The 27,845-nt window shown below is 40.0% G+C and overlaps 1 protein-coding gene across 1 annotated transcript in view; it reads left to right on the plus strand.

Annotated features, from left to right (window-relative positions):
- Positions 1-27,845, plus strand: part of LOC112109903 (interleukin-1 receptor accessory protein-like 1) — a 541,662-nt gene that overhangs the window by 265,500 nt on the left and 248,317 nt on the right. Inside the window, exon 5 of the mRNA XM_026648313.1 lies at positions 20,007-20,081. Coding sequence (XP_026504098.1) covers positions 20,007-20,081 — 75 coding nt within the window. The remainder of the gene's footprint in view (positions 1-20,006; positions 20,082-27,845) is intronic.

Here is a 27,845-nt window from a genome sequence, read left to right on the forward strand (position 1 = left end):
GTGGAGTGTGCTTTTGGCCGTCTCAAGGGGAGATGGAGAAGCTTACTGACTCGCTGTGATCTCAGCGAAACCAATATCCCCATTGTTATTGCAGCTTGCTGTGTGCTCCACAATCTCTGTGAGAGCAAGGGGGAGACCTTTATGGCGGGGTGGGAGGTTGAGGCAAATACCCTGGCTTCAGATTACGCCCAGCCAGACAGCCGGGTGATTAGAAGATCCCAGCGGGACGCGCTGTGCATCCGGGAGGCTTTGAAAGCTAGGTTCCTGACTGAGCAGGGTAACCAGTGACTGTTAAGTTTGTGGACACAGAAGCTGAACCTGCCCCCGTTTCTTTACCCAGTTTATGTTGACTATCCTCTCCAGCTACATACCCCCTTCACCCCCTTCCCAAAAAATAAAATCTGTTCTGTTTTGTTAATGAACACCGTTGTCTTTATTACTGTTTTCACGGGAATGTTTTAAACCGGGGACGCAGACTGTGGCGGGGGGCTGGTTTAGTGTTCTGATGCAAATGATGCTTCTAAACTCCAGGAATGACAGGCTCCGCAGTGGTGGACTGGTTGTTTCAACGGAGCCTGCCAGCACTCCTGGGCGGGACTGCGTGTATGTGTCGGCTAGGTGACTTTCTGGCAGGGGGAGGAGGGTTACAGATCCCCTGCTGCGTGGCTCTGTGATCCATGATAAGGACCGCTGCATAAGATCAGTAACTGCCCTCCCCCGCCACAAAGTCACAGAGCAACCCCCCCACCCCACAGAACATGAAAACCACCTCCCAGACTGACCAGGGTAACTGGTGACTGCACTGTGTATGTGTCCTGATGCTGGACCTGCCCCCGCCTCCACCGCGTGGCTATAAAGCAGTCCCAATACTAACATTCCCCTCCCTAATTCAAAGCAGGGCATCATGAGCGACATCACCCTCATGAGGATCTCGGACAGCGAGAAGGAACGCATGCTTAGGGAAAGCATGCGAAAACCAGGGCCGTATGCTGCCATGCTCTGCCGTGCGATGATCCCAGAATACTTGATTGTGTCGTGGCGGGGAAACGTCTCGTACCATGGGGGACCAAATAAGATCGCCCTACCCAGGAACCTGATGAACAGGCTGGAAAGGTACCTCCATGAGACCTACGAAGAGTTCTCCCATGAGGATTTCGCGTCAATCCCCGGCCATATAGACCATATTTTGGTGTAGCTGCACTGGCAGGAAGTAAAGAGTGGAGCGTCTTTGGCTGGAGAATCATGAAAAACCGGACATTGTTTGATTTTTTTTAAATAGTTGGGACTAAATAGTTAAGCGCCTAAGGCAAAGAAATCATGAAAAACCCACTGTTAATATTGTAAATATTCCAGTTCTGTTGTACATAAAAGTTTAGATGTTTAAATAAGTTCATGAAAAACACATTGTTAATATTATAAATATTCCAGTTCTGTTAAAAATAAATGTTTAGATGTTTAAAGCACTTACTGCTTGATCCTTCCCCTGATTCTGTGTCCGGGCTAACGGCTGGGGACGGTTGGTAGGGGATCTCGGTAAGGGTGATGAAGAGCTCCTGGCTGTCGGGGAAATCAGCAGTGCCAGTGCTGACGACTGCCTCGTCCTCCTCATCTCCTTCTTCATCTTCCCCGTCCGCTAACATGTCCGACGAGGAACCGGCCGCGGACAATATCCCATCCTCAGAGTCCACGGTCAGTGGTGGGGTAGTGGTGGCGGCCGCACTTAGGATGGAATGCAGTGCCTCGTAGAAACGTGATGTGTGGGGCTTGGATCCGGAGCGTCCGTTTGACTCTTTGGTTTTTTGGTAGCCTTGTCTCAGCTCCTTGATTTTCACGCGGCACTGCGTTGCATCCCGGCTGTATCCTCTCTCTGCCATGGCTTCTGAGATATTCTCGTAGATCTTAGCATTCCTTCTTTTGGAGCGCAGCTCTGAAAGCACGGACTCATCACCCCACACAGCGATGAGATCCAAGACTTCACGATCAGTCCATGCTGGGGCCCTCTTTCTATTAGATTGCACGGCCATCTCTGCTGGAGAGCTCTGCATCGTTGCCAGTGCTGCTGAGCTCGCCACGATGTCCAAACAGGAAATGAGATTCAAACTGCCCAGACAGGAAAGGGAATTCAAATTTTCCCGGGGCTTTTCCTGTGTGGCTGGTCAGAGCATCCGAGCTCGGACTGCTGTCCAGAGCGTCAACAGAGTGGTGCACTGTGGGATAGCTCCCGGAGCTATTAGCGTTGATTTCCATCCACACCTAGCCTAATTCGATATGGCCATTTCGAATTTAGCGCTACTCCTCTCGTTGGGGAGGAGTACAGAAGTCGAATTTAAGAGAGCTCTATGTCGAACTAAATAGCTTCGTGGTGTGGATGGGTGCAGGGTTAATTCGATGTAACGGCGCTAAATTCGACATAAAAGCCTAGTGTAGACCAGGCCTTAGATGTTTTTGAAAATGTTACCCTACATGCCTAAATCATTTTTGAAAATTGAACCTAGTTTCCAAGATAACTTAGATGATTTTGAAAATTTTACCCATAATTACTAAGATTGGAGTCTGGCCCAAAAATTGGTCCAGCACTCAATTTTCCAAGATGTTCTACAGAATCTTTTGGTCTTGAATACAGCTGACTGAAAATTGGTATTCCATCCAGTGAAAATTTTTGATATTTTGACTTTTGCTTTTGTCCTGAATCAGTACAAACTATTCTAAACTCTCTCTCGTGTGTGTGTGTGTGTGTGTGTGTGAGAGGAGGTGTAATGGAAAGTTACAAAAAATAAATTTGGAAATGTTGAACATTTTATTTTCATATATTTGATCTAAATGAAATATTTATATATTCCTGTTGCACAACTTTTCATTTTGTTTGTTAAACTAAATCAAAATGTTTTATTTCAGCTTGGTTTGACATTGAACTACATCTGCCTGACCTGTCCTGTTGCCCCATCTGAGTTATAGTTCAGATGCCTCGTGCCCCATTTCTCTTTTATAGCCCAGCTTCCTAGCCAGACATCTCTCATTATGCACGATGGCCATGGGACTCTCATGATGTATCAGGGTGGTTCAGCCAGAGGGAAGATCATGGTGCATCATTGGAGATGGAGTCTAGTCAGGGACCCAAGCCCATAAAGAAGAGTAAGGTACTCAAACTACAACACCCATGAGGCACCACTGATGCTTCAGTGGACATAGATTAATATCAAGCTGACCTGAAACAAAAGGTTTCCATCCAGCTCAACAAATAAAACATTTTTATGTTGAGAAAATTGAATTTTCCCATGGAAAATTTTGATTTTTACAGAAACTGAATTTCCATAAAAAAAAAAAGTGCAAAATTCCTGACCTAATTGTTATGAGAGATCTGTAAGATGGCATTTCCATTAGGACAATGTCCCCTAATTTAATGTGGAGATAATGGACCTGCAAATACTTAGAGGGAATAAACCTACCTAATCCACTTCTTGCAGCACCGAGATTTTCTTTGAAAGTCTCCCATTTGTGTACTGATCAGGTCAAACTCTACTGAGGTAGAGAGTTATGATGGGATCCCACCGTCAGATGTTATGGCTGCCAAATTGAAACACACACACACACACACACACACTCACTCACTCACTCACTCTTTCCTTGTTTCACAAAATAAAACTTGCCTTTAAAATTATGTATATACTATGAAGAATGGAGTCAGAAAATTGCCCCTAACAAAACTTTAATTGGTTGGGATGAAATGTGATTTAGCTCCTGAATGCAGAACCAAAAAGAGAAACAATGCAGTTTATTCTTTAGTTTTCTACCAGATGTTGTTTTTTTTATCAATTTGTGTTTACTCTGAAGTAGGGTTTTTTTAATTGTAATCTAGGTCCATTTTAAACAGGATTATTTTCAATAGAAATTTCAGTGTTTATGGCTTGGCCTTTTGGTTTTTTTATCATATAAATGTACTGTTTTGTTTATAAATACAAGAGGTTTCCTGTGCAATTGGGAATAAATTTACAGTTGTGTAACCATCAGTTCTGGTAGCATTTTTGCAGAACAAATACTTACAATGTCTGATCTCAGTTTGTTGCCAAGTAACACACTGGATACACACTAATATCAGAAGTAATATAACAGCATTCACCATATTAATTTGATGTGTATAGCAAGTTTTATTTAAGGGGTGCCAGGTCCTATTGCTCCTAGGCACATTTTTTCTTTTGGGGATTATTATTTCTTGGTAATTGCTTTTAAAGCAATGCAATATGATAGACTTTGATGCCATACAACCAGGTAAAAATAGAAAAGTTCTATGGGGACTGAAGAGAAACTATTACCAAGGTAATAGGTTTCAGAGTGGTAGCCGGGTTAGTCTGTATCAGCAAAAAGAATGAGGAGTACTTGTGGTACCTTAGAGACTAACAAATTTATTTGAGCATAAGCTTTCGTGGGCTAAAACCCACTTCATCGGATGCATGCAGTGGAAAATACAGTAGGAAGATATATATACACAGAGGACATGAAAAAATGGGTGTTGCCATACTAACTATAACGAGAGTAATCAGTTAAGGTGGGCTATAATCAGCAAGAGAAAAAAACTTTTATAGTGATAATCAGGATGGCCCATTTCCAACAGTTGACAAGAAGGTGTGAGTAACAGTAGGGGGAAAATTAGCATGGGGAAATAGTTTTTACTTTGTGTAATGACCCATCCACTCTCAGTCTTTATTCAAGCCTAATTTAATGGTGTCCAGTTTGCAAATTAATTCCAATTCTGCAGTTTCTCGTTGGAGTCTGTTTTTGAAGGTTTTTTTGTTGTTGGAGTATTGCAACTTTGAGCTCTGTAATTGAGCGACCAGGGAGGTTGAAGTGTTCTCCGACTGGTTTTGAATGTTATAATTCTTGATGTCTGATTTGTGTCCATTTATTCTTTTGCGTAGAGACTGTCCGGTTTGGCCAATGTACATGGCAGAGGGGCATTGCTGGAACATGATGGCATATATCACATTGGTAGATGTGCAGGTGAACGAGCTTCTGATAGTGTGGCTGATGTGATTAGGTTCTATGATGGTGTCCCCTGAATAGATATGTGGACAGAGTTGGCAACGGGCTTTGTTGTAAGGATAGGTTCCTGGGTTAGTGTTTTTGTTGTGTGGTGTGTGGTTGCTGGTTTCAGGTTTGGGGGCTGTCTGTAAGCGAGGACTGGCCTATCTCCCAGGATCAGTGAGAGTGAGGGATCGTCCTTCAGGATAGGTTGTAGATCCTTGATGATGCGCTGGAGAGGTTTTAGTTGGGGACTGAAGGTGACGGCTAGTGGTGTTCTGTTACTTTCTTTGTTGGGCCTGTCCTGTAGTAGGTGACTTCTCGGTACTCTTCTGGCTCTGTCAATCTGTTTCTTCACTTCAGCAGGTGGGTATTGTAAGAATGCTTGATCGAGATCTTGTAGGTGTTTGTCTCTGTCTGAGGGGTTGGAGCAAATGCGGTTGTATCTTAGAGCTTGGCTGTAGAAAATGGATCGTGTGGTGTGGTCTGGATGAAAGCTGGAGGCATGTAGGTAAGTATAGCGGTCAGTAGGTTTCCGGTATAGGGTGATGTTTATGTGACCATCGCTTATTAGTGAAACCCAAGAACAGGATGATAGGAAAAGGAAAGACGAAAGACTAGAGAACATACTGCTAATGGAAGAAGTGAAACTGAACAAGAGAGCTCAGATACCTGTATAATTACCTGAAGATTATGCAGAAAGGACTGCTTGGGAGTCATCAAAAATGGATAGTTGAATAGTCATTATTTTAATGTTGCAAAGAAAATAGTATGAAGTTTTGTTTAATTAGGGAGAGCTTAACTCTGTGATAACTGTGTTCAGTATTTTAAAAATAGAGAAAATTTAAAGAATAATATGGAAGTACTGGGTGGACAAAGCAGTCCCAGGGATGGTAAATACAGAATATATGATGATGCAGAACTTGTTGCCAGGGAATGTTGTGAAGGCCAAAAGTATAACTGAATTAAAAACAGAATTAGATAAGTTCATGAAGGATAGGTCCCTCAATGGCTGTTAGCCAAGATGGTCAGGGACTCAAACCCTGCTCTGGGTGTTCCTAAACCTCTGCCAGAAAATGAGACTGGATGACAGGGGTGGATCACTTGATAATTGCCCTCCCTCAGCCCGCGCCGCTTCCCGCAGCCCCCATTGGCCTGGAGCGGCGAACCGTGGCCAATGGGAGCCGCGATCGGCCGAACCTACAGATGCAGCAGGTAAACAAACCAGTCCGGCCCACCAGGGGGCTTACCCTGGCATTCCATGTGCCAAAGGTTGCCGATCCCTGTGCTAGGTGGATTATTGGTCTGGCCCAGTATGGCCATTCCTATGTTCTGATGTTCATGACATAATAAATGGACACAAGAGAAGACAAAAAAAAGTCTACAGTTATTTACTGAAAATATAAGTGCATAAAAAGTGGCCAAAGTAGAGCTCTTGGGCCACATACAATCCTTCAGAACTCCTTTATATGGGCTGGCAGAGTTACACAATACCACAAAATACATTTTCTTCCTTTCCCCTTTGTGCAGCAGTCATGCTATAGCAAAGAAAATTGAACAATCATTTTTTCCTTCCATTTGCACCTGTTGTTCCTACACAGTGATAAAGACTGAGATAGGCAGTAGACTCAGTTAAAAAGCAGAAATAGCCAAGAGTTTCATTCCCAAACAATGTGGATAAGAACTTACAACAGACAGATAAGCAAAGTGGCCACTCAGTAGTTGGACCAGAAAGAACAGCCATCATCAGCATGCTGGTCTTGCACTTTGTGTAGTCACATACACCCGTACAAAGTAGTAAGAGAATGGTAGCATTTTATGACCCTTTATACTCTGCGAAGATGTACATGAATATATAAGGTATAATGCATTTTTAATTGACATGTGAATCGCATGCTCATACTTAGAAAATGCTTGATGGGAGAAGATCTAGTAGAGAGATGCCACAACACAATTATGTCATTATATCAGGCAAAAAGTCCAAACAGCACGAGAAACAAGGGATGGTGACACTGGCTCTAATCCTGTGTACTTTGAATGTTGTTCTTAGGGCATACCCTGCAATCCTTACCCAGAACAAACTCCCACGGAAGTGAGTAGGAGTTTTCCAAACATAAGAACAGCAGAATTGGGCCCTAAAGTTACCTCCTCCACAGTAACTGGAATGCCCAGGATGTATTAGGCAAGGCAGTACCATAATTTCACCTGATATGGTTGAATATCACTAGACAGATGTTCTCCTAAACAAAGAACTTCAGGATATATTGTTGCCTTCCCTTCCTCAATTAAGATGTGGGGTTTCTTTGTTTTGTTTTGTGTCTTGTTTTGGGTTTTTTGCATTGCTTTCTTGTCTTTCCATTCTTTTATTGTTCCATATATCCACTAGCAGTGCCACAGTGCAACTTTGGTCAATTCTTGAGTCACACTTTTAGAAACCAGCTAGGGAAGATGTAAAAAAGTACCTGTAATTTATATTGTGCCATGTTTGTGCACAGGAATTTCAGTGCATATCCATCCCTCAGACATCATGAAAATTGTATGAGATAGAAGAAGACAAATGAGAGCTAGAAAGAGCCTTTTCAGCAGCCAGCCCAGGGCTGACTCCCTTCTATGACTGAGGTTGAGCCTCAGGGCATAACCTCCACAAAACAACATTTCCTTTTTTTCCTTTGTATTTAAACCACTACTTCCATCGTTACTGTTATGTGTGAGAGAAGAATGAAAATAGAAAGATAGGACAAAAGTATTACGAGTGCTTTGCAAGAGAAGGAGAGACAATTCAAGTCCGTGTAAAAGCCACTTATAAGGTTTAGATAAGGTTGCAAGTCTCACTATCTTTTGAGGATCTGGATCTTATATGCACATAAGAACGGCCATACTGGGTCAGACCGAAGGTCCATCTAGCCCAGTATCCTGTCTTCCGACAGTGGCCATTACCAGGTGCTTCAAAGGGAATGAACAGAACAGGTAGTCATCAAGTGATCTCTCTCCTGGCATCCATTCCTAGCTTCTAAACAGAGGCTAGGGACACCATCCCTGCCCATCCTGGCTAATAGCCATTGATAGACCTATCCTCCATGAATTTACCTAGTTCTTTTTTTGAACTTTCTTATAGTCTTCACAACATCCTCTGGCAAAGAGTTCCACAGGTTGACTGTGCATTGTGTGAAGAAATACTTCATTTTGTTTATTTTAAACCTGCTGCCTATTAATTTCATTTGGTGACCCCTAGTTCTTGTGTTATGAGGAGTAAATAACACTTCCTTATTTACTTTCTCCACACCAGTCATGATTTCATAGACCTCTATCATATCTCCCTTTGTCGTCTCTTTTGTGCACAGTGATGGGGATGGTAAAAACATCTGAAAGATCACTTTGGCCAGCCCACTCATTATGCCAAGTATTTATACCTGTCCAATTCTGTATCAGTGAATCCCAATTTGAATCAACATCCTTTATTCATCGCCACTTCTGAGCCAGGCCCTTTAAGTTACATTGCTATTAAACATATCATTAACTGTTTTAAACATATAGAAACTGTTAAAACATTCCTATTTAAGGAGGAATTTCTTTCTTGCGTGTTTAAAACTTGCACATTGCTGTTTTACAGTCTATCTGAGAGATTAGTCATATTCCGAGGTAGATATTGTAGTTTACTGGACTGGAGTTTTTTTTTCCTTACAGCAGTGGTATTTCATCCATAGCAATGTTTTTTTTATTATTATTATTATTACAATAGTGCCACCATTTAAGCTTTATGGCACCATGTGTGTGGATGGGTGTGTGCACGCACACACATTTTAAGGAAGTGCCTGTGGCAATCTGCTATCAGTTCTCGACATTTCTCACTCAGTTAGTTAATAGGCTCTCTGATACCAGGGTAATAGGAGCAGTATAGGAACTAGAATATAATAGAATACAGCAGAACAGGAAATTCTTTAGAGCAAAAATCTTTTCTCAGAGCTACATGGCAGATTCCAATACCACCATCCTGCTGTTCCTGCTTTTGGAGTTCTTTGTATGTAGGAAAATCAAAATATTGAAGGTGAGATCAGCCATGTGGATCTCAGAGTAGAATTGTGCTCTCACTTTTGATCTTGTCCTGCAACTAAAAGTCTTTTGAGATAAAATACTTTTTCTTTTTTAAGATCTAAATGTAAATCTGTCACACGGGCAGAGTGATCCTGTCAAGATGTTGGGTTGATATTTCATTGTTCTATTTTAACTACATATGCTAGGAGTCCTATGTTTTATTTTATTTCAAGACTTTATTATAGTTTGTGATGGCAGCATTTTGATTATTTGAGCCTTTCTCTTGAGGGCCACAGAGAATTGCTGTATATGTTCAAGAAGGCTAATAGGAAAAAGAAGCAATATGTGCAGCTTCCCTGAATTCGTAGGGCTGGCTCAAATGTCATGTCAGCTTCAATTAGAGATGAGCCGATAATGAAAAACCCAACATCAGGTTGGAAATGTGCTCCTCTCCCCCAGTACCCAGACTATCTGTCCTTGGTCATCAGGGGCCACATTTACTTAAAACTTTGTGAACCACTGTTTAGAAATATTCCTGCATCCTTGTCCTACATTTTGTATTTCTCTTTCCAGATTTTTATTGCTTACAGACATTTGCATGATAACAGAATCTTTGTTTCTTAATGGTTCATCTACTCCTGCTGCTGCTTCCTTACCTTCCATTTGCAACATGAGAATTGTTATTGCAGAAGCGATTTTTGATGTCACAAAGAGAGGATTATGACTTCAGGTGGGAAAGAAGCAGCAGGAGCAGATGAACTGTTAAGAAACAATAATCCTGTTTTCACTCAAATATCTCTAGTAATTATTTTTTAAAGGAAGGAGGTGATGAGAAATATGGACATTAAAGGCAGAGACAGAATTCTTTCTAAATACATGGTGTATCAGACCTTTTTCAGAACATGTTAGCAAATCTGAAATCAGCCACAGAGATAACTAAATCACATTAGTCCCCATTACCAATCGTTTTATTGCAGCTTAACATGCCACCTCTAAGATGTCCCTGCATGCAGCTGACCTATCTGTGAAATGCTGGATTCAATAATAGAACCAGTCTTCACCAGGCAGTGTTGCAGAACATTATTAGTAGGTTGTTGGGCTCTCCATTTCAGGTTTGTTCAATTATAAATGTTGCTCTTATGCAGCCCTTGCCACTCTTATATAGCCCTTGGACCTTTGATCAGTCCCTTGCTAAAGGCTGCAAAGTTATAGTTCTTGGACCGTCAATCAACCCAGCTGTTTGAAGTCTCTGATTAGCTAATCGCTCCCTGGTGGTAAGGAGCTGAGCTGAGCTGAGCTAAGCTAAGCAGAGAAGACTTGGTATTAAAAAGTCATTTGTTAGGCACACTCAAGAACTATGAACACAGGCAGTTAACATGGGAGTTTGGAAAGCGAGCTTTAGAGGCTTTCCTTCTAAGTTCAGCACTAAGTTTGATATCAAGATGGACAGCAATGGAACAGTGGTGGTGGTGACCTGCATCAGATGTGACATGTTCTCTTTCCTGCCTGAAGGCAGAAGGGACTTCCTGTACATGAAATGTACATTAGTGCCTGTGCTGGAGGAAAAAGATTCTTGGATTGGATGGGCAAGCTGATACACAACTAAGAATCAGAAATTAAGGAGTTCCTAGACAACCAGGTTCAGGAAACACCAGTACCCCACGTTCAAGGAAGAATGGAGCTGGCCACAAAGAAATGGGAGAGAGAGGAAGTCAGAGAGAAGGTGATTCCTAACCCCTAGGGGCAGGAGGTCACAGTGGCATTCTACATGATTGGAGATAGTTGAGGAGAGACTGTAGTCACCAGCGACAAGAGAATCACCAGGAATTCCATACCACTAGAAGTTTCAAATTGATACCAGGTCCTCAGTGTAGAAACTATGGAAGATACCTCTCAAGATCCAGCAGATCTAAGGGAAGAGAGAGCTTTACAGGACACACACGTGGATGGCAACTTGGATCAACCTGTAAGAAAATCAAGCTTACCCACAAAGAGTTCTCCAGCTGTCCAAGGTAGACAGATGATCCTTGTTGGAGATTCAATATTCAGAAGAATTGAAAGAACATTCTGAAAGGGACAGGAGGATAACAGGATAGTGTGTTTCCTTCCCAGAGCCAGAATACAAGATGCCACTCTAAGCCTGGATAGGCTTCTGAAGTCTATGGGCGAAGATCCATTGGTGACAGTTCGTATCAGTATTATTGACAGGATATCAGATGACTTCACGGAGCTCAGAAGCATACTGAAGAATAATAATATCCAAACAATTTTCTCTGAGATTCTTCCTATCCCACAAGCAAAGGAAGACAGAAGGCAGAAGATTCTGGAAGTGATTCGATTAGGTACATGGTGTAGGATGCAGGGCTTTTGTTTTGTGTAACTTTGGTCCCTTGCTACTGAGGTGGATGCCATTGACACTATGGAAGATGGACCAATCTTTCTGGGGACAGGCTGGCTAGAGTAGTTTGGAGGGGGTTAAAATAATAGCAAAAGGAAAGGGTTAAAAGAAGGAAGATATGAGCACTCAGCACAAAATCAAGATGTTGAAGAACAAAACAAAAAAAAAACAAAGGAGAAGAAGAGAAGAAATTTTTGAATTTCCTATACACTAATGTTAGAAGCCTGGGTAACAAACAAGAGGAATAGGAATTGGAATTGCTCATTTATGAACATAAATTTGATCTAGTTGCTATAACTGAAACTGGTGGTATGTTTCAGACAATTGGAATATTTAAAATCAATTATAATAACCTAATTAGGAAGGAATGAGTGGGCAAAAGATGGGGAGTGGCACTCTGTCAAAAATGGTATTACTTGTTTCTGAGTCATGAATAACCTTGAAGAATATGATCTTGATTGTTTATAGATCCATGCCCTAACAGATAAAGCACAGGATGGGGTACTAGTTGCTATCTGCTACAGACCACCAAATTGCACTAGGGAAAAGGATGCACACGTGCTTATGCACCTATCTACAACGTGTAGGGAAAAAGAAAACATCTGTGATCATGGGGGACTTCAATTTGAGAAACACATGCTGAAGTTCTCATGCTGTCAGTACTAAAACATCCTTCAAATTTATAAACAGTTTCCTAACTCAAAAAGTGTTTCATCTAATTCTATATTAGACTTTGTCTGGACAGATGAAGACGAACTGATCACAGAACTTAAAATTAAAGTTAATTTAGGAACAAGTGATCATAACTTTTGATCACATTTACAATGTACAAACAGAACAAAGGCTAGACCAGTTCACAATGCTGAAAACAGTTATGAGCCAAATCAGCTGGGAGAAGAATTAAATCAGAAAAATGTGAATAATTATTACGAATCATTTAGGAACACTAGATGCCCCAAAAGCCAGAATCACACAATTGAGGAAGAAGGCTATGCTGGTTAAAAAAAAAAAAAAAAAAAAAGGTTTAGAGGAAAAGTAAAGGCAGCTGTATAAAATAATATATATAAGAAAGGGAAAGTTGATAGGACTGAATATAAATCAGAAAATAAAAATTGTAGAAAATTGATAAGGGAAGCCAAGCGATACTAGCAGAAATCTATGGCTGGCAGAGTTGCAGATGATAAGGAGTTTTTAAAATATATTTTAACAAAAATAATCCTGGCCATGGTATTAGTTCTTTGCCAGATGGAAATGATAGAATAATCAATAATAATGCAGAAAAGGAAGAAGTGTTCAATATTCTGTTCTGTATTTGGGAGAAAAAAGATGATGCAGCCTCATCCTATGGTGGTGATAATACTCTTTGCATTCCACTAGTATCTGTGGAGGATGCTAAACAGAAGTTACTAAAGACAGACTTCTTTAAAATCAGCAGGTCCAGATAACTTGTATCCAAATGCTTTAAAAGAGCTGACTGAGATGCTCATTGGACAATTAATGCTGATTTTCAATAGGTCTTAGAGCCCTGGGGACATTCCAGAAAACTGGAAGAAAGCTATTGTGTCATTTTTTAAAAAAGGGTAAATGGGGTGATGTGGGTAATTATAGGCCTGTCAGCCTGACCTTGATCTCAGGCAGGATAATGGAGTGTCTGATATGGGACTTGATTAATAATGAATGAAAGGACAGCAATGTAATTAATGTAATTCAACATGCATTTCTGGAAAATAGATACTGTTAACCTCATTTGATGTCTTTTTTGATATTACAAGTTTGGATGACAAAGGTAATAGTGTTAACTTAATATACTTAGACTTGTGTATGGCATTTGACTTGGTACTGCACGCCATTTTGTTTAAGAAACTAGCGTGATATATAATTAATATGGTACACATTAAATAGATTAAAAACTGGCTAATTGGAAGGTCTCAAAAAGTAACTGTAAACCGGGAATAGCCATTGAATGGTCTGTTTGCAGTGGGTTCCTGCAGGGATTGGTTCTTGGCCCTATGCTATTTAATATCTTTATTAATGACCTGGAAGAAAACATAAAATCATCACTGATAAAGTTCGCAGATGACACAAAAATTGGGGAAGTGGGAAATAATGAAGAAGACTGATTCAGTGGGCTCTGGGTCTCATGGTAAACTGGGTGCAAGCAAACAATATGTGTTTAATATGGCTAAAGATAAATTATATATCTGGGAACAAAGAGTGTAGGTCATATTTACAGGATGCGGGACTGTATCCAGGGAAGCAGGGACTTTGAAAGGAAGGGGAGATGTAGCTGAACATGAGCTCTCAGTGTGATTCTGTGGCCAAAAGAGCTAATGCAATCCTGGGATACATCAACAGGGGAATCTTGAGTAGGAGTAGAGTTGTTATTTTACCTATATTTTACATGTACGACCGCTGCTGGAACACTGTGTCCAGTTCTAGTGCCCACATTTCAAGAAGGATGTTGAAAATTAAGAGAGGGTTCACGGGGATGATTAAAGGATTAGAAAACATGTCTTATAGTGATAGAGTCAAGAAGCTCAATCTATTTAGTTTAACAAAGAGAAAGTTAACGGGTGACTCCATTACAGTCTATAATTACCTACAGGGAAAACAAATATTTAATAATAGGCTCTTCAGTCTAGCAGAGAAAGGTATAGCATGATCCAATAGATGGAAGTTGAAGCTAGACAAATTCAGACTTGGAAGTACGGTGCAAATTTTTAATGGTGAGAGTAATTAACTATTGGAACAATTTACCAAGTTATGGTGGAGTGTCCATCAGAGACAATTTTAAAATCAGGATTGGATGTTTTCCTAAAAGATATGCTCTGAGAATTATTTTGGGGAAGTTCAGTGGCCTATGCTATTCAAGATGTCTGCCTAAATGATCACAGTGGTCCCTTCCAACCTTAGAATCTATGAATCTACATGAAAACCAATCCAGTTGTAACTGAGAAATGGAATCCAAATTAAGGTTTGGTCTCAAGCTATGATTAAATATTTTCTTTTTCTGAAGGATATAAGAAAACAGACACAGTAAGCCAAAGTCTGTTCTGTTATATCAGTGTTTCCCTTTGATTTAGGGGGGGTTGTGCATTTATAAACGAAAGGAGAATTTGCATTGCATTGCATGATTTAAACTTAGTTTGTATCCTGCAAACACACACATGCTTCATTGTTCTCACATGAGTAGTCCCACTGACTTAAATAGTATTACTCACATGAGTAGTTTTAAGCACATACCTGAGTATTTGTAGGATTGGTCCCCATGTCATTAACATTCCTGCAGTTTCCTATAATTGAGAGAAAATGTATTACTACATTACCTTTTTTACAGCAGTCAACATTTTTTTGTAAATGAACATTTTGCAAGTTACTACACAGTAATATCTGAGATGCTGCTGTTTTCCCCGCCCCTCCTTCCTGTACTTATCGTAGGAATAAACTGCAATATCTTGGCTATTGTTGTGTGTAGTAACTTTTGATAAGTGATGGCTTATCAGTGGTGAGACCTGTGCATTGTTCATAATATTTTACTTTAACAGGTACTTTCATACTGTGTACATTTTTGAAAGAAATGACTTTCAGATATTAACCTGTTAAAGTTTCATTTCTTTCTCTTACTTTTCTTTACCATGCTTGCTACTTATGAAAGGTATTTGTATATAACCTTTAGGATAGCAGTAAGTCCTGAGGTATTTTATACCCCCAAGACTGGTCACTTCCTAGAGCATCAGACTTGGCCTTCTCTCTGTAGCAGACACTATAATAAGGAGGAGCATCTGGATCTGGAGACTGCATCCATTGCTTCCCCTCTACTGAACAAAACCCTCTTCTCCTATCATGCTAGGTGTGCCTTGCCCCACTCCTTCCATGCTCCTAGATTGTTTTTCCTGTCTCATGCCAGGAAACAGCAGAGAGCAGGGCTTTACTGCCTGTTGAGCAAGAACTCCATGTTGAAAAGGCTAGCTATAAAGTAGGCAATGTGGTTGGGGAACATGAGACTCTCTGCCTGCTTGGGTAGGGCCATATCATGTGTGCTTTAGGGGCATGGAGAGAGGTAGCATGGGTTTGTTTCAAGAGAGGGGAGGACACAGAGAGGGAGGTGAGGGTTTCAAGAAGAGGGGAGATGCATTACCTTAGAATTCAAAGTGTGGTAATACTTCCCCTTAAGCTTATGGCTTCCTTCCTTCCTTCCTCCTATTCAGTCCTGCAGTGATGTCCTCATATTGTATCTGTGACACCAGAGTCATTATCCCCAAAATGGACTGTGAAATCATGAACAAAAGACAAATGAGCCTGCCTGATGCGGCAAAGTGAGAAGCTGAGCTAGGAGAAATCTTTAATTCAAACACACGATTGCAAGCTATGTGTGAATGACTACCACAGCCCTTACTGCTTAGCTGTGTGCAATTTGCATTACCTGTAAGGATAATGGAGATTCTCTGTTAGTTCAGTTGATAGGGGTAGTCTGTGCTTTTGGGGAAAGAGGAATCTGAATTTGGTCCCCAAGATGTTTCAAGGGACCATGGTGTGCGGCACGTTGATAACAATTGACAGCTGTGAAGTCCTGTTTGGCCACTGATTTTTTACCATAAAATAACAAACTTTGTAATACCAATTCAAGGCATGTAGAAAAGGGCTGTCCAAGTAAATTTCCTGGTGTATGTTCTAATTTAATTGTAATTCAAAGCATTTCTTTATGTTCCAGCTACTGCTAAAGGTCATTAATTAGTGGTGTCATCTCTCTTGACTTTATCATAACTCTTGGGATATCTATTAAATATGAAGGGAGAAAAGAAAAAAATGGTCTTATTTGTAAAACTGATACAGAAAAATGCTTTGTGTTTTATATTTTATTAAGATTCAGTGATATGCTGCAAAAACTTATAGCAGTTGATGGATATTGTTTGGAAGCAAACTTTATAAATTAGAAAATAAGGTGCTTAATCTGTTTAAGAAACCAGTTAAAATATAGGTTTTTTGAGTTTCACTTGATTTGTGAAGTTTGCATGGGAGAAAATGTTGTTTGGTTAGAGGACTGGGCATCAGGATTTATGCAAATTGTATTGTTTTGTGACATCAGGTTAATTATCTGACATCTCTGTATCAGTTTACCTGCCAGAAAATGATGTACAATAGAAATTGTTCAAATGTTTTGGCCTCATGGATAGTCTGTCCATCCAGTTAAGAATCCATCCCAAGGGCTTTTTCCCTAGGTAAACGGTAGTATTGCTGGGCTGGAGCAAGAGAGAATGTAACTTCTAAGATGCAAATAGCTCCATTACAGAGCTTTTAAACTCACCAAGGATTGCAAAAATTGTTAGAGACTACCTCAGTCTTCTAACCGCTATCTTAATCCATGGGAAGATATTGCCAGAAAAGCATGTTTACCTTTTGGAACATGATTTCCAGAGAATTATGCATACTTAATGCATACTGAAATTAAGGACTGGCAGAGCACAATCTATCTTGAAAAATCTGGCTGATCACATTTTAAAATAAAGTATACAAAGTTGCTCAAATTTCACTTTCTTGCCTTTCCTGTTCTAATTTGTAGTGGTTTCCTACAGCCAGCTATTGGCTGCTCTGCAGCCAAGAATAGCTGAAAGGCAGAGTGCTCCAGGCGTAAACCCCCTCATATCTCCAGCATGTTCTGATGCTGGAGGCTTCAGTTTTGAGTGGTATAGGGTTCCCTAGGCCATAGGGAATTTCCATGTGGAGTAACATGAAGAGATTGGAACTTGACCCAAAATTGAGGCAGTAGAGTGCATTGCATGGTGGTTACCCCATTATATGATGAGTTTCAAACTTGACTGGCCACAAACTTTGGCTGCTGAATTTATCACCTTAAAATGGCCATACAGCAGAGTTATCATCTATGGTTTATTTGTAACAGCAATGGCCACAATTATTAAATAGAAGTTAAATAAATATTAAAACATATATATTAAAACATATATATTAAAACAGCATCTTCTCTCATAACCCTAGAGCTGCTGTAAGCAAGCCTGATGGTTTAGATAAATGACACTGGACACAATGACAGGATTTTATGAGATTAACACCCCTAATCCCTGGTTAGCTAAAAATGATCATCTATAGCTATGGATATTTACAGACAGCTGCCACCTTAGGTCCAAGGCCTCAGGGAAGTAATGTAGCACGTCATTTAAAAAAAAAGAAAAAAGAAATGGGATCTGTTGTTCTCTAACTCACATGCCTTTTGAACTCAGATTAACTCTACCAGTTACTATGGGTTTGTCTACACTTAAAGCTCTGCAGTGGTGCCGCTTCAGTGAAGAGGTCACCTATGACAACGGGAGGGCTTTTTCTGTCAATGTAGGTACTCCCTGAGAGGAAGTAGCTAGGTCAAAAGGAGAATTCTCCCATAAATCTAGCTTTGTCTACATCAGGGGTTAAGTCAATTTAACTGTGACAATCAGGGTGTACATTTTTCACACCCCTGAGCAGAGTAGTTATTGCTACACTAGGAAATTAGGTTGGTATGAGAGAACTTTGTTTTCTTTGAAGAGTATTAAAAGAGATTGAGAACAACAATGGCTCAAGAAACATTATCTGATAAATGGGCATTGAGTTGAGAGTGACCGAATGGCAAATCTACATTTAAATGACAGAGTGGACACTCTCTGAAAGATGACAGACTTATGAGTCTTTAAAGAGATGTTAAATTTGAATGACTATCTTTGCAGTTTAAATCAATATTACTAGTTAAGAAAACTCATATCCCAGAAACTTAATTCCCTTCTCCTACCACCCACTTTACCCCCCCTTCCACGAGAGAGAGAGAGAGAGAGTCAAGAAATATATTCAGATTCAACAAATACAAAAGTAACTTGAATTCCAGTAAAGTGCCTAAAACCTTTTCACAACTGTGGGCTGCCTCAGAGGTCTAACCCTGTGAGTGCAAAATCCACTTGTGAAAAGTAGTACTGTTGTTGGAAGGAACAATAGTGAGCTTGTGAATCAGCTTCAGTTCTTTTGATTTTTTAAAGATAAAGGCTTTGATCCAATGCCTAAACAGTGATGCCTGGGTTAGTAGTCCAGATATCCAACTGGCCTGGCTTGTGCTCCTGACAGAGAAATGGGAGGGGGAGGGAGAGAAACATTTGAGTTCAGCCTCCCTTAACTGATCCATTCTGTACTTGCTGCAGAGTTGAAATTGGTATGGTGGATTTCAGGGGACATGGATATTTCAATCCGAGAGCTCAAAAAAGCATAATGAAGGCAAAGTGGCTAAATGATTATCTAAAATACTGCTGCCATAGTTCAGCTGACAAGGTGAGCAGATTTAGTAGGATAAACACACGCATCCATGTGCGTAGTGCCAACTTGATGTGGGGGCAGGAGTGGTGTTTTTGACAAATTGAATAGAACGAAGATTATAGAGTCGTGTCAAATGTACTTCAAATCAATGACAGCCCATAATATCTATTAAAGACGCTAATACAAATTACAGTTAAAAAGTAAAGGAACATAGAATTTCTGGATGACTACAAAAGTGAAAGTAAGGCTTTTCTATGGACATATATTGCTGATATTGGGGGAAAAAATCACTTGCTATTTTTCTATTTTTAACTCATGTTTCTGTTGGTCAGAGATCAGTAAAGGCAAGACGTATTTACAATAATAATAATTAATGTGGATTCTGTCATTTAAGCTGTAGATGAAGAATTTGAATAACATGACCACCAGTTTAGCTGCATGATTTGACATTTGAGCTTTGCTCTTTCAAAAGAAAATAATGTACATGAAGATAGTATGTTAGGGATCGATCCTGCAAGTTGATAAGCACCTTTGTACCAGGTGCCAAAAACCATCAGCTCTCACTGACTTTGCTCATATAGCACCTTGGAAGAGATTTATAGAAACTTACAGAATCAGACCTTACTGCATATCTTGAAAATGCCTAAATGTAAGTCTAACTGCTCTAAGGTAGTACTAGGGGAGACTAAAAATGAAAGAACACTTTTGTGGGAAATCTTGACACTTGTAAACTATTTCCATTTCACAGATTTCAAGAACTGACCCATTTTCTGACTGCTTAAAAGTGTCATTCATCTTTTTATTAATGTTCTAATTGAAATTTTTGTCAAAATTGTGTTGGAAATCATTATTGAACATCTTTGCTTACTGAAAATTGTGGTTTCAGTAAACAAATACGTTCTCATACACAATTTTCATTAAAATAATTAATAAACATCTATAAAATTGTCATGGATTTTTTCTGAAAAACAGAAAATTTCTATGATGTCGATAAATGTTTGTGAAAAGTTTGACAAAGATAAATATTTTTGGTCAGAAAAATTTATGACAAGTTCTAAATAGTACCTTGAGTATGAAAAATGCTATTTGTTAATTATGTATTTATTTTACAGTTAGAAAACAATGTACCCATCATAACATTTGGATGTACATTATTTAATTAAAAATGCACACAAATTAAGGGATATCTTAGCTGGCATAGTTAAAAATCAAACACTATTGTATAATATGTAATATTCAGAATAATTATATATGTATGCTTTTCCCCCCCCAGCACCACTAACAGATAAACCACCAAAGCTTTTGCACCCTTTGGAAAGTAAGCTGATGATTCAGGAGACCCAGCTAGGTAAGTAGCAATCATGTCATGCTGTTTAGTAAATTGTGCTGATGTCATCCTTTGTGTTAATGGTTGATGATGATATTAAAGTTTACCCTGAAAGACATGAAAGAACATTAGTGTTTTGCCACCACTATGCCTGGGTTCAATAAAAAATGTGTTGCACAATTGCCATAAGAATATTATTATTATTTATTATTATACCTTGGTTAATGAACACTTACAAAATGTGTATTACAAGATTCTCAATGTATGGACAATGTTAGTTGAGTTTGGTGTATCATCCTAATATTGATCTCTGAGTCACATCATATTAAATCATATATATGTACTTTTACAACGTTTATCTAATATACATATTTATGATTCAGTGAGTAATTAAGATTCAGTGTAAGATTATAAGTGCAGAGTTTATTGCACTTTAATCCAAATTCATCTGCAAAATTTGGGGTTTAACTATACTTCTTTTGCTTTGGGGTTTAACTATAAGTACACAATGACATTTTGTAATTATAAATACTTGTGATGCCCACAAATCAGCCAACAGACAGTGAGAAGTTAATATAAAAGTGAGAAGTTAATATAAAAGTGTCCAGTTATTGTAATATACCACTATTTAAGAGGGTTTGGAAAAAACTATCTTACCCGGGACAATGTAGAGGAATTCATCAGTGGAGTGAGCATCTTTCTCCTTTTCTCAGTCTGACCAGTGTGGGTGTTGGGATGTAACATGCAGTTTCTGTGCGATGTCTAAAGGCAAACAAATTGTCGAATGGGTTGACGGATGTTCTAGCATTTCATCTATGGAAACAAATGGAATTGAGTTTGGTGGTTTAGCCTGGATAAGTAGCAGACCTTTTGTTGACAAAAAAAAAAAGCAGCACTGAATAATGTTAAGGAGATACCGTTGAGGAGAGATATCTAAAATAGGAGAAGTAGAAGTCTTGCAAATTAGGACTGAAGTTCATTGGCAGAGAGTTGTGTACTGTGCTTGTCCATGCTATGCCTGACACTAGCAGTATTTAGTGCCCCTTCATTTTAATAAATGTAAAAATGGTGAGATTGGGAATAGTTGGTTAAGGGACTTTAAGGTGTTGAAATACATGCACACGCACCCCTGCAGTTGTAATGCAATTCCTTGAAGTATTGATTTCTGGAGGCATTGCTTTCATGCATAATGTCACATAACTACCCATGAGTATATGATATTGTGGATAGTTCTTCTCTCAGTCCCATGAAAAGCCAGGGGAGTATAGTCCAAAATAACTCTGCAAAACTGCCTTCCTGACTAATGTTGCTTTCAGAAATATCATCGGGGGGGGGAAATGATTTTTTTTTTTTTGCTTTTTGTCACTCTCTTTGCTAAATGTACCATATTGATGAGATTAATTCAAAAAGAGTGTAATTATTAATGGCTAGCTACTGGCTTTTTGTCTCTGATTTTTAGGATTAATCATATCTTTGATTTCTCAAAGTTCTAAGAAATAGAATGAATAATTTGTGAAGTGCCTGGTTATGGAAAAGGCATTTTTCAAAAGACTAAATAGTTGCAGATGAAAGTGAAAGGATTAACTTGAAAATGTCAATTTCACATACAAATTGGAAGGACTGACCATAAATTAATCTGAAGTGATAATGGCTTGGCTTGTCTAACCAGCCTACAGGAACTATATTAATTAATTTCTTAAGTATCTATACAAAAAGCATGTGAATGCCGTAAGGGTGCAATGGTGAGATTGAAACTGTGTTGAATAACTATCTTTAAACTGAAGGTCCTTATCCTACTAAAGTTTAGCATTGTTTGACTTAAATCACATGACTAGTCTCATTGACTTCAGGGAGACGATTCACATGTTTAAAATTAAGTAAATACATTACGCATTGGCAAGATTCTGGCCTTAAAAATTCTGCCATTTATCCATTTGACTCCGGTATCACAGAGAGATTGAAACAGCTGACATTCAAGTCTGAATGTCAGAGTCTCTTCCCATGCTGAGAAACCCAGTTGAAATGAATATTGTAGAGCTACAGGCTGTCTTAGGAGAAGCCTAGATAGTGGTTGGTTTTCTTTCACGTAAAGAAAAAGATGGGTGAGATGTTTTTAGAGGCAACTGTAAAGGTTGGGGAGCAAAAACATTATTTTTTAGGCTGGCCATGTGAAAATATTCCTTCTTCCAATTTATATGAGTCAGACATTTGTAATTCCTGCTATGCTGGATTTATCAGCACGACTGATCTTCTACTTGCACCTTGTTGAGAATGCAGCTGCACAATTCCTCATGGATTTGAGCTACCGTGATTATATTCAGCTCGCTTTTGCGTTCTTTACATTGGTTGCATATAAATGGTGAATTCAGTTTAAATTAGCCTTTAATTTGGTTTTTAAAAGTTCTGAATGGGACTGGCCCTGGCTGTATTCAAGACCTCCTCCTTGAGCCCTCACCTGTTGGGTTTTTGTACTCACATACCACCTCGTGCTTAAGGGATTCTGCCATTGCCCCTGAAATGGCGCTTTGGTTGTGGTAGCCCCTATGGTGTGGAACTCCATTCCTCCTGAAATCTGTTTCATTTCTTCTCTCTTCACTTTTTAACTTACTATCACGGTTGCTGTTCTATTGTTTTGTTTTTTGTTCACCCACATTATTTGTATTTTATGGAATTTGGCATGTTCTTTTTATTAGTTAATGGGAAATAGCTTTTATGATTATTGTTTGGCACCCTGAGCACTTCTGAGTGGGAGAGGTGCTTTTTAAATAGATTATTTTGTATCATTATTATTGTGTTTTAGAATAACAGGAAAGTGAACATTAATTTGTCTATTAAAATCATATTAAGCTTTTGAGACTGCATTATTTAATTAAAATTCTTAGATAACACCCTCACCCCCAAATAAAATCCCACACACCTCTAAGAAATCAGAACTGATTTCCCAAACACTCCCGTCAGCTCAGAACTTCCTGAATTCACTGAAATTATCTGTTATACAAACAAAAACCTAGGATTTCAGATTACAGTGGATATTTTTAACATTCCAGATGACTTTAAATGTTGTCATACACTGATTTCTATCCCAAATAATTCAGGCATGCTAAATTGAAAGTCTACTATAAGACTCAGATCCCAAGTTTAACCTGTTCCTCTGTCAATAATAGCTTGCAATATTAGTTGACATTTTAAAATAATTGTCTTGTCTTTTTCTCTCTTATTCTTTAAATAAACAGGTGTCCCTGTAATGCCTGGTTTTATTCTGAATATAGTGCTCTCCACTGGAACATTACAGAACAAATGTGTTCACAGTAGACAATTTGTTGAGGATTGGCAACGCAGCTCATAAAAATAGATTGAAACATCGGCCACAATTTTGAATAAAAAATTAACTGAAACAGAAAAAGGACAGAAAAAGTTATTTTTTTCCCTTGTTTTGTTATTTCTTTCTCTCCCACATTATCCATTCGGTGGTCTTACCCAGAATTGTAAGTTCAATTGCCAAAATTCTGCAGAAAAAATGCTATACTTGTAGTATTTTCACAAATTGAAAGCAGGAAATAGTCAAAAAAATATTGATGAAAGAACCTGATCTTGCATGATTTCCAGCACTCTCTGAACGACCAAAATGTTTCAGATAACTGTTTGAGTAAGAAGCCACATTTTTCTTCCTTATCTGAACTAATCTTTTGATTAGTCCATCAGTAAAAATTACTTCTATAGCCCAACAGTTTGTTCTCCCCTGTTGGTCTACAAAGTATTTTTTTTCTATAAAACTGAATTAATTACTGTATGATGAATTGGGGCTCTTTTTCTTTTCTTTTAAAACACAGAAAAAATTCTAACACTGTTTCTAACATATTGTTTCTAAAAGAGAGAGATAAAGAATTCCCAAAGGTCAAGCTTCAGTGGAAGGAGATTAATGGTCCATCTATATCACAATGTATTTTATTAAATCTTCCACAGAAATTGATCTTGTTAATGAGAAAAGTACTTCTTAACTAGTCTAATCAGAAATTATATAAATAAATACATAAATAAAAAGAATTAACTAGCATTCTGTATGCCTGTGTTCTAGTACTCAATTAAAATGAATGAAAACAATGTTCATGCAGTGCACCCGAATGACATGATATAATGCTGTTAAAGGGGAAAAAAATCATCATCATTTTAATATATATTTAAAAGTTACCTTTTATTATATAACACCTAGCATTATTAAAACTGAAGCAATTTTTAAAGGTGCTTATTTTCATAGTGGTTCAATGCTAGCAGCACTCTCTGCTGTTAGCATGAACTCCTCTTAGGGTTGCCAACTTTCTACTCACACAAAACTGAACACCCTTGCCCCGCCCCTGCTCTGCCCCTCCCCTGAGGCCCTGCCCCTTCTCTGAGGCCTTGCCCCCACTCACTCCATCCCCCCTCCCTCTGTCACTCACTCTCCTCACCCTCACTCACTTGCTCATTTTCACCAGGCTGGCTCAGGGGGTTGGGGTGTGGGAGGGGGTGAGGGCTCCGGCTGGGGGTGTGGGCTCTGGGGTGGGGCCAGAAATGAGGAGTTCAAGGTGCGGGAGGGGGCTCCAGGCTGAGGCAGTGGGTTGGGATGTGAGAGGCTCTGCCTGGGGGTGCGGGCTCTGGGGTAGGGCCAGGGATGAGGGCTTTGAGGTGCAGGAGGGGGATCTGGGATTGGGGGTGGAGCCGAGGGGTTCAGAGTATGGGAGGGGACTTGGAGTTGGAGTGTGGGACAGGGGATGGGCTCTGGGCTGGGAGAGCACATTCTGGGGTTGGGCCAGAAATGATGGGTTCAGGGCACAGGAGGGGCTCTGGTGTGGGGATGGGGATGAGGGATTTGGAGATACAGGAGGGGGTTCTGGGTTGGGGCTGATGGATTCAGAGTGCGGGAGGGGGATCTGGGCTGGGGCAGGAGGCTGGGGTGCTACCCCATCTGCAGGTGCTGCCCTTCAGCTCCCATTGGCTGTGGTTCCCGACCAATGGGAGTTGCAGAGTCAGCGCTTTGGGTGGGGCCAGCATGCGGAGCCCCTTGGATGACGCTATGAGTAGGAGCTGGGGGGGAACATGTCACTGCTTCCTGGAGCTGTGCAGAGTCACGGCAGGCAGGGAGCCTGCCTTAGCCCCGCTGCGCTGCCAACCAGACTTTTAATGGTCTGGTCAGCGGTGCTGACTGGAGTGGCCAGGATCCCTTTTCAACCAGGTGTTACGGTCGAAAACCAGACACCAGGCAACCCTAACTCCTCTCAGGTACATTGAGCATGTATTACCAGCTACCTTTGGCTTGGACACCCCAGAAAGAAAGGCAAGACATCAGGAATATGATTTAACTAGCTCACAACTTTATTAATAACACATCTGGAAACTATCTGGCAATAACTCATCTGGAAAAGGTCATCTCTTCTATCTGTTCCACCAGGTAAGGGAAGAGAGTATTATCTCCACACTGTACAAACTTTAGAAGCCACAGTCCCATTCCCCACCTCTTTTAGAAGATGCCTTCTCCTAACCCACTTCCAATTTTGTTTCATCAGGGAAACAGTTCACTTTGTTGCATGATTACTTGCACTGGGTACCTGTGAACAAGAAGCACCAGCAATCAGCCTTTTATTTCTGGTTATTATTATTAATATATATTATTAAAATATGTATATTTTTATTATTTAGAATAATAGCAGGTTTAGCATATTTATGTACTGTTCATCAGAGTTAGTTTTAGAACAAATTACTATAGTAAAAACAGAAAGTGGGAGACAGTTTGGAAATATGGAAATGAATGTTGAAGGTACCCAAACTATCTTATACCCTGAGAAAATCAGAATCTCAGAAATACCTTTTCCCCACCTTAAAATAGTATTTAATTTAATAAGTAATTACAAAAACTACAATAATTTACTCTTTATTGCACAGTGGTTGTGCTAACTCCAACTTTTTTATTGTCAAATACAGCCACAGGAAAGACACAACTTCTAATTTTCAAATTCTGTATTACCATTTTTGATACTCCACCTTCATAGAAATGCAGTGGCCATTCAAAGTGTGAGCCATAGGGTTTGATCTTCTTAAAGATCTCATGAAATATCCTTGACACAGCATAAACACCTTTAACAAAATAGTTGAAAAGGCACAAAAATGAATATGGGAGATTGGAATCACTAAGGATCTGTACAGGAGTACAGAATTAGGAGTTAAGAGTATTTCACAGGCTATTTGTAGACCCAAACATCTTTAGGCTTGAGATAACTAGTCAAGTTGCAGCATAAACTAAGGTAAATCTCAACCAGCTACATAGAGGTAATAGATGGTAACCTGCATCTACATTAAGACAAAGATCAAAGGTAGTGTTAAAGGGCTTTCCCTTCACCCCCTCCCTGTTTTTTGTCACACAGACAGAAAGCAGAAGACCAGAAGTCCGAAGTGCAGGCAATCCGATGTTTATTGGGGTTAGTTCCAAAAAGCATATCCATAGCTCTACATGCCAGCAGAGTCTGTTTCCCCGTGTTTCGTTCCCAGATCTAATGCTGCAGAGCATTTACCCCATGTCCCCCTTCCCAGCTCTGAGGCCACAGAGCCTTGCCTGTGTCCCAGTTCCCCATACCCCCCTCCCCATTTTCATTTCCCACCTCCTCCTCCTTAGCAGGCCCAAATATACCTGCAATGCACGGCCACAGTCCCACCCCTTTCATATCCCATGGGAGGGGTGAGGAGTAAGGTTGTGCTAAAGTCAGGGACAGGCATTCCTTTGGTCTTTTAGTGTTTTATACCTTCCCTGCCCCAATCCCCCCTTGCCCCGCCTGAGTGGTGGCTTGACCTTGCCTTGAGATAGAGATTGAGACAAACTTAACGTGTGCTCAGTGTCACGGAGTTTGGGGGAGACAAGGCCCTGCACCCCCGGCTTCCTGCGATTCACCGTGACTCTCAGCCAGACAGTAGAACAGAAGATTTATTAGACGACAGGAACACAGTCCAAACCAGAGCTTGTAGGCATAAACAGGACCCCTTAGTCAGGTCTTCTGGAGGGCCAGGGGAGGCCAGGAGGTCTGTGTGACTTCCCTTCCATTCTCCCAGCCAGCTCCAAAACTGAACTCTCCAGCCCCTCCTCTCCCTTTGTCTCTTTCCTGGGCCAGGAGGTCACCTGATCTCCAACCTCCCTCCTGGGTTCTCATGTTACATGCTCAGGTATCTTCCCTCAAGGAAAGTCTCCTATCCCCAATGCAGACATTCCCAGTAAAACCCCCCTGTAACCTTCCCAGGTCAATACTCCCCACTCCCTACTGCATCACACGCACCCACCCAGTAATGAAAGAAAACATTAAGAACATTCCCACTTTGTCACACTCAGACACTCCCACCATGCCCTGTAACAATTTAACTGCTCTATCCTTTATCTGTTCCCATTGTACTAACAAAGCCATCTGACTAGGCAGAAGCAACACACACATTGTCTTTGTTCACACATATTAGCATAAGAAATAAGACTATCAAAAGATCAAACCCAAAATTCTATCTCATACTAACAAGCAAGCCTATATACTAACAGGTAGGTCAGAGTTAGTTAGTGAACACGTTAGCTAAACTATCCTTCCCCAGTCCCTCATTCTAGTTATACCCTAAAAAGGTATGCTTCACTATACCACGAGAGACTGCAGAATTGGAATTAATTTGCAAACTGGACACCATTAAATTAGGCTTGAATAAAGACTGGGAGTGGATGGGTCATTACACAAAGTAAAAACTGTTTCCCCATGCTATTTTTCCCCTTGCTGTTACTCACACCTT

This window comes from Terrapene carolina, unplaced genomic scaffold (assembly GCF_002925995.2).
Source record: "Terrapene carolina triunguis isolate 2854851 unplaced genomic scaffold, T_m_triunguis-2.0 Scaffold22, whole genome shotgun sequence".
NCBI classification, from domain to species: Eukaryota; Metazoa; Chordata; order Testudines; family Emydidae; genus Terrapene; species Terrapene triunguis.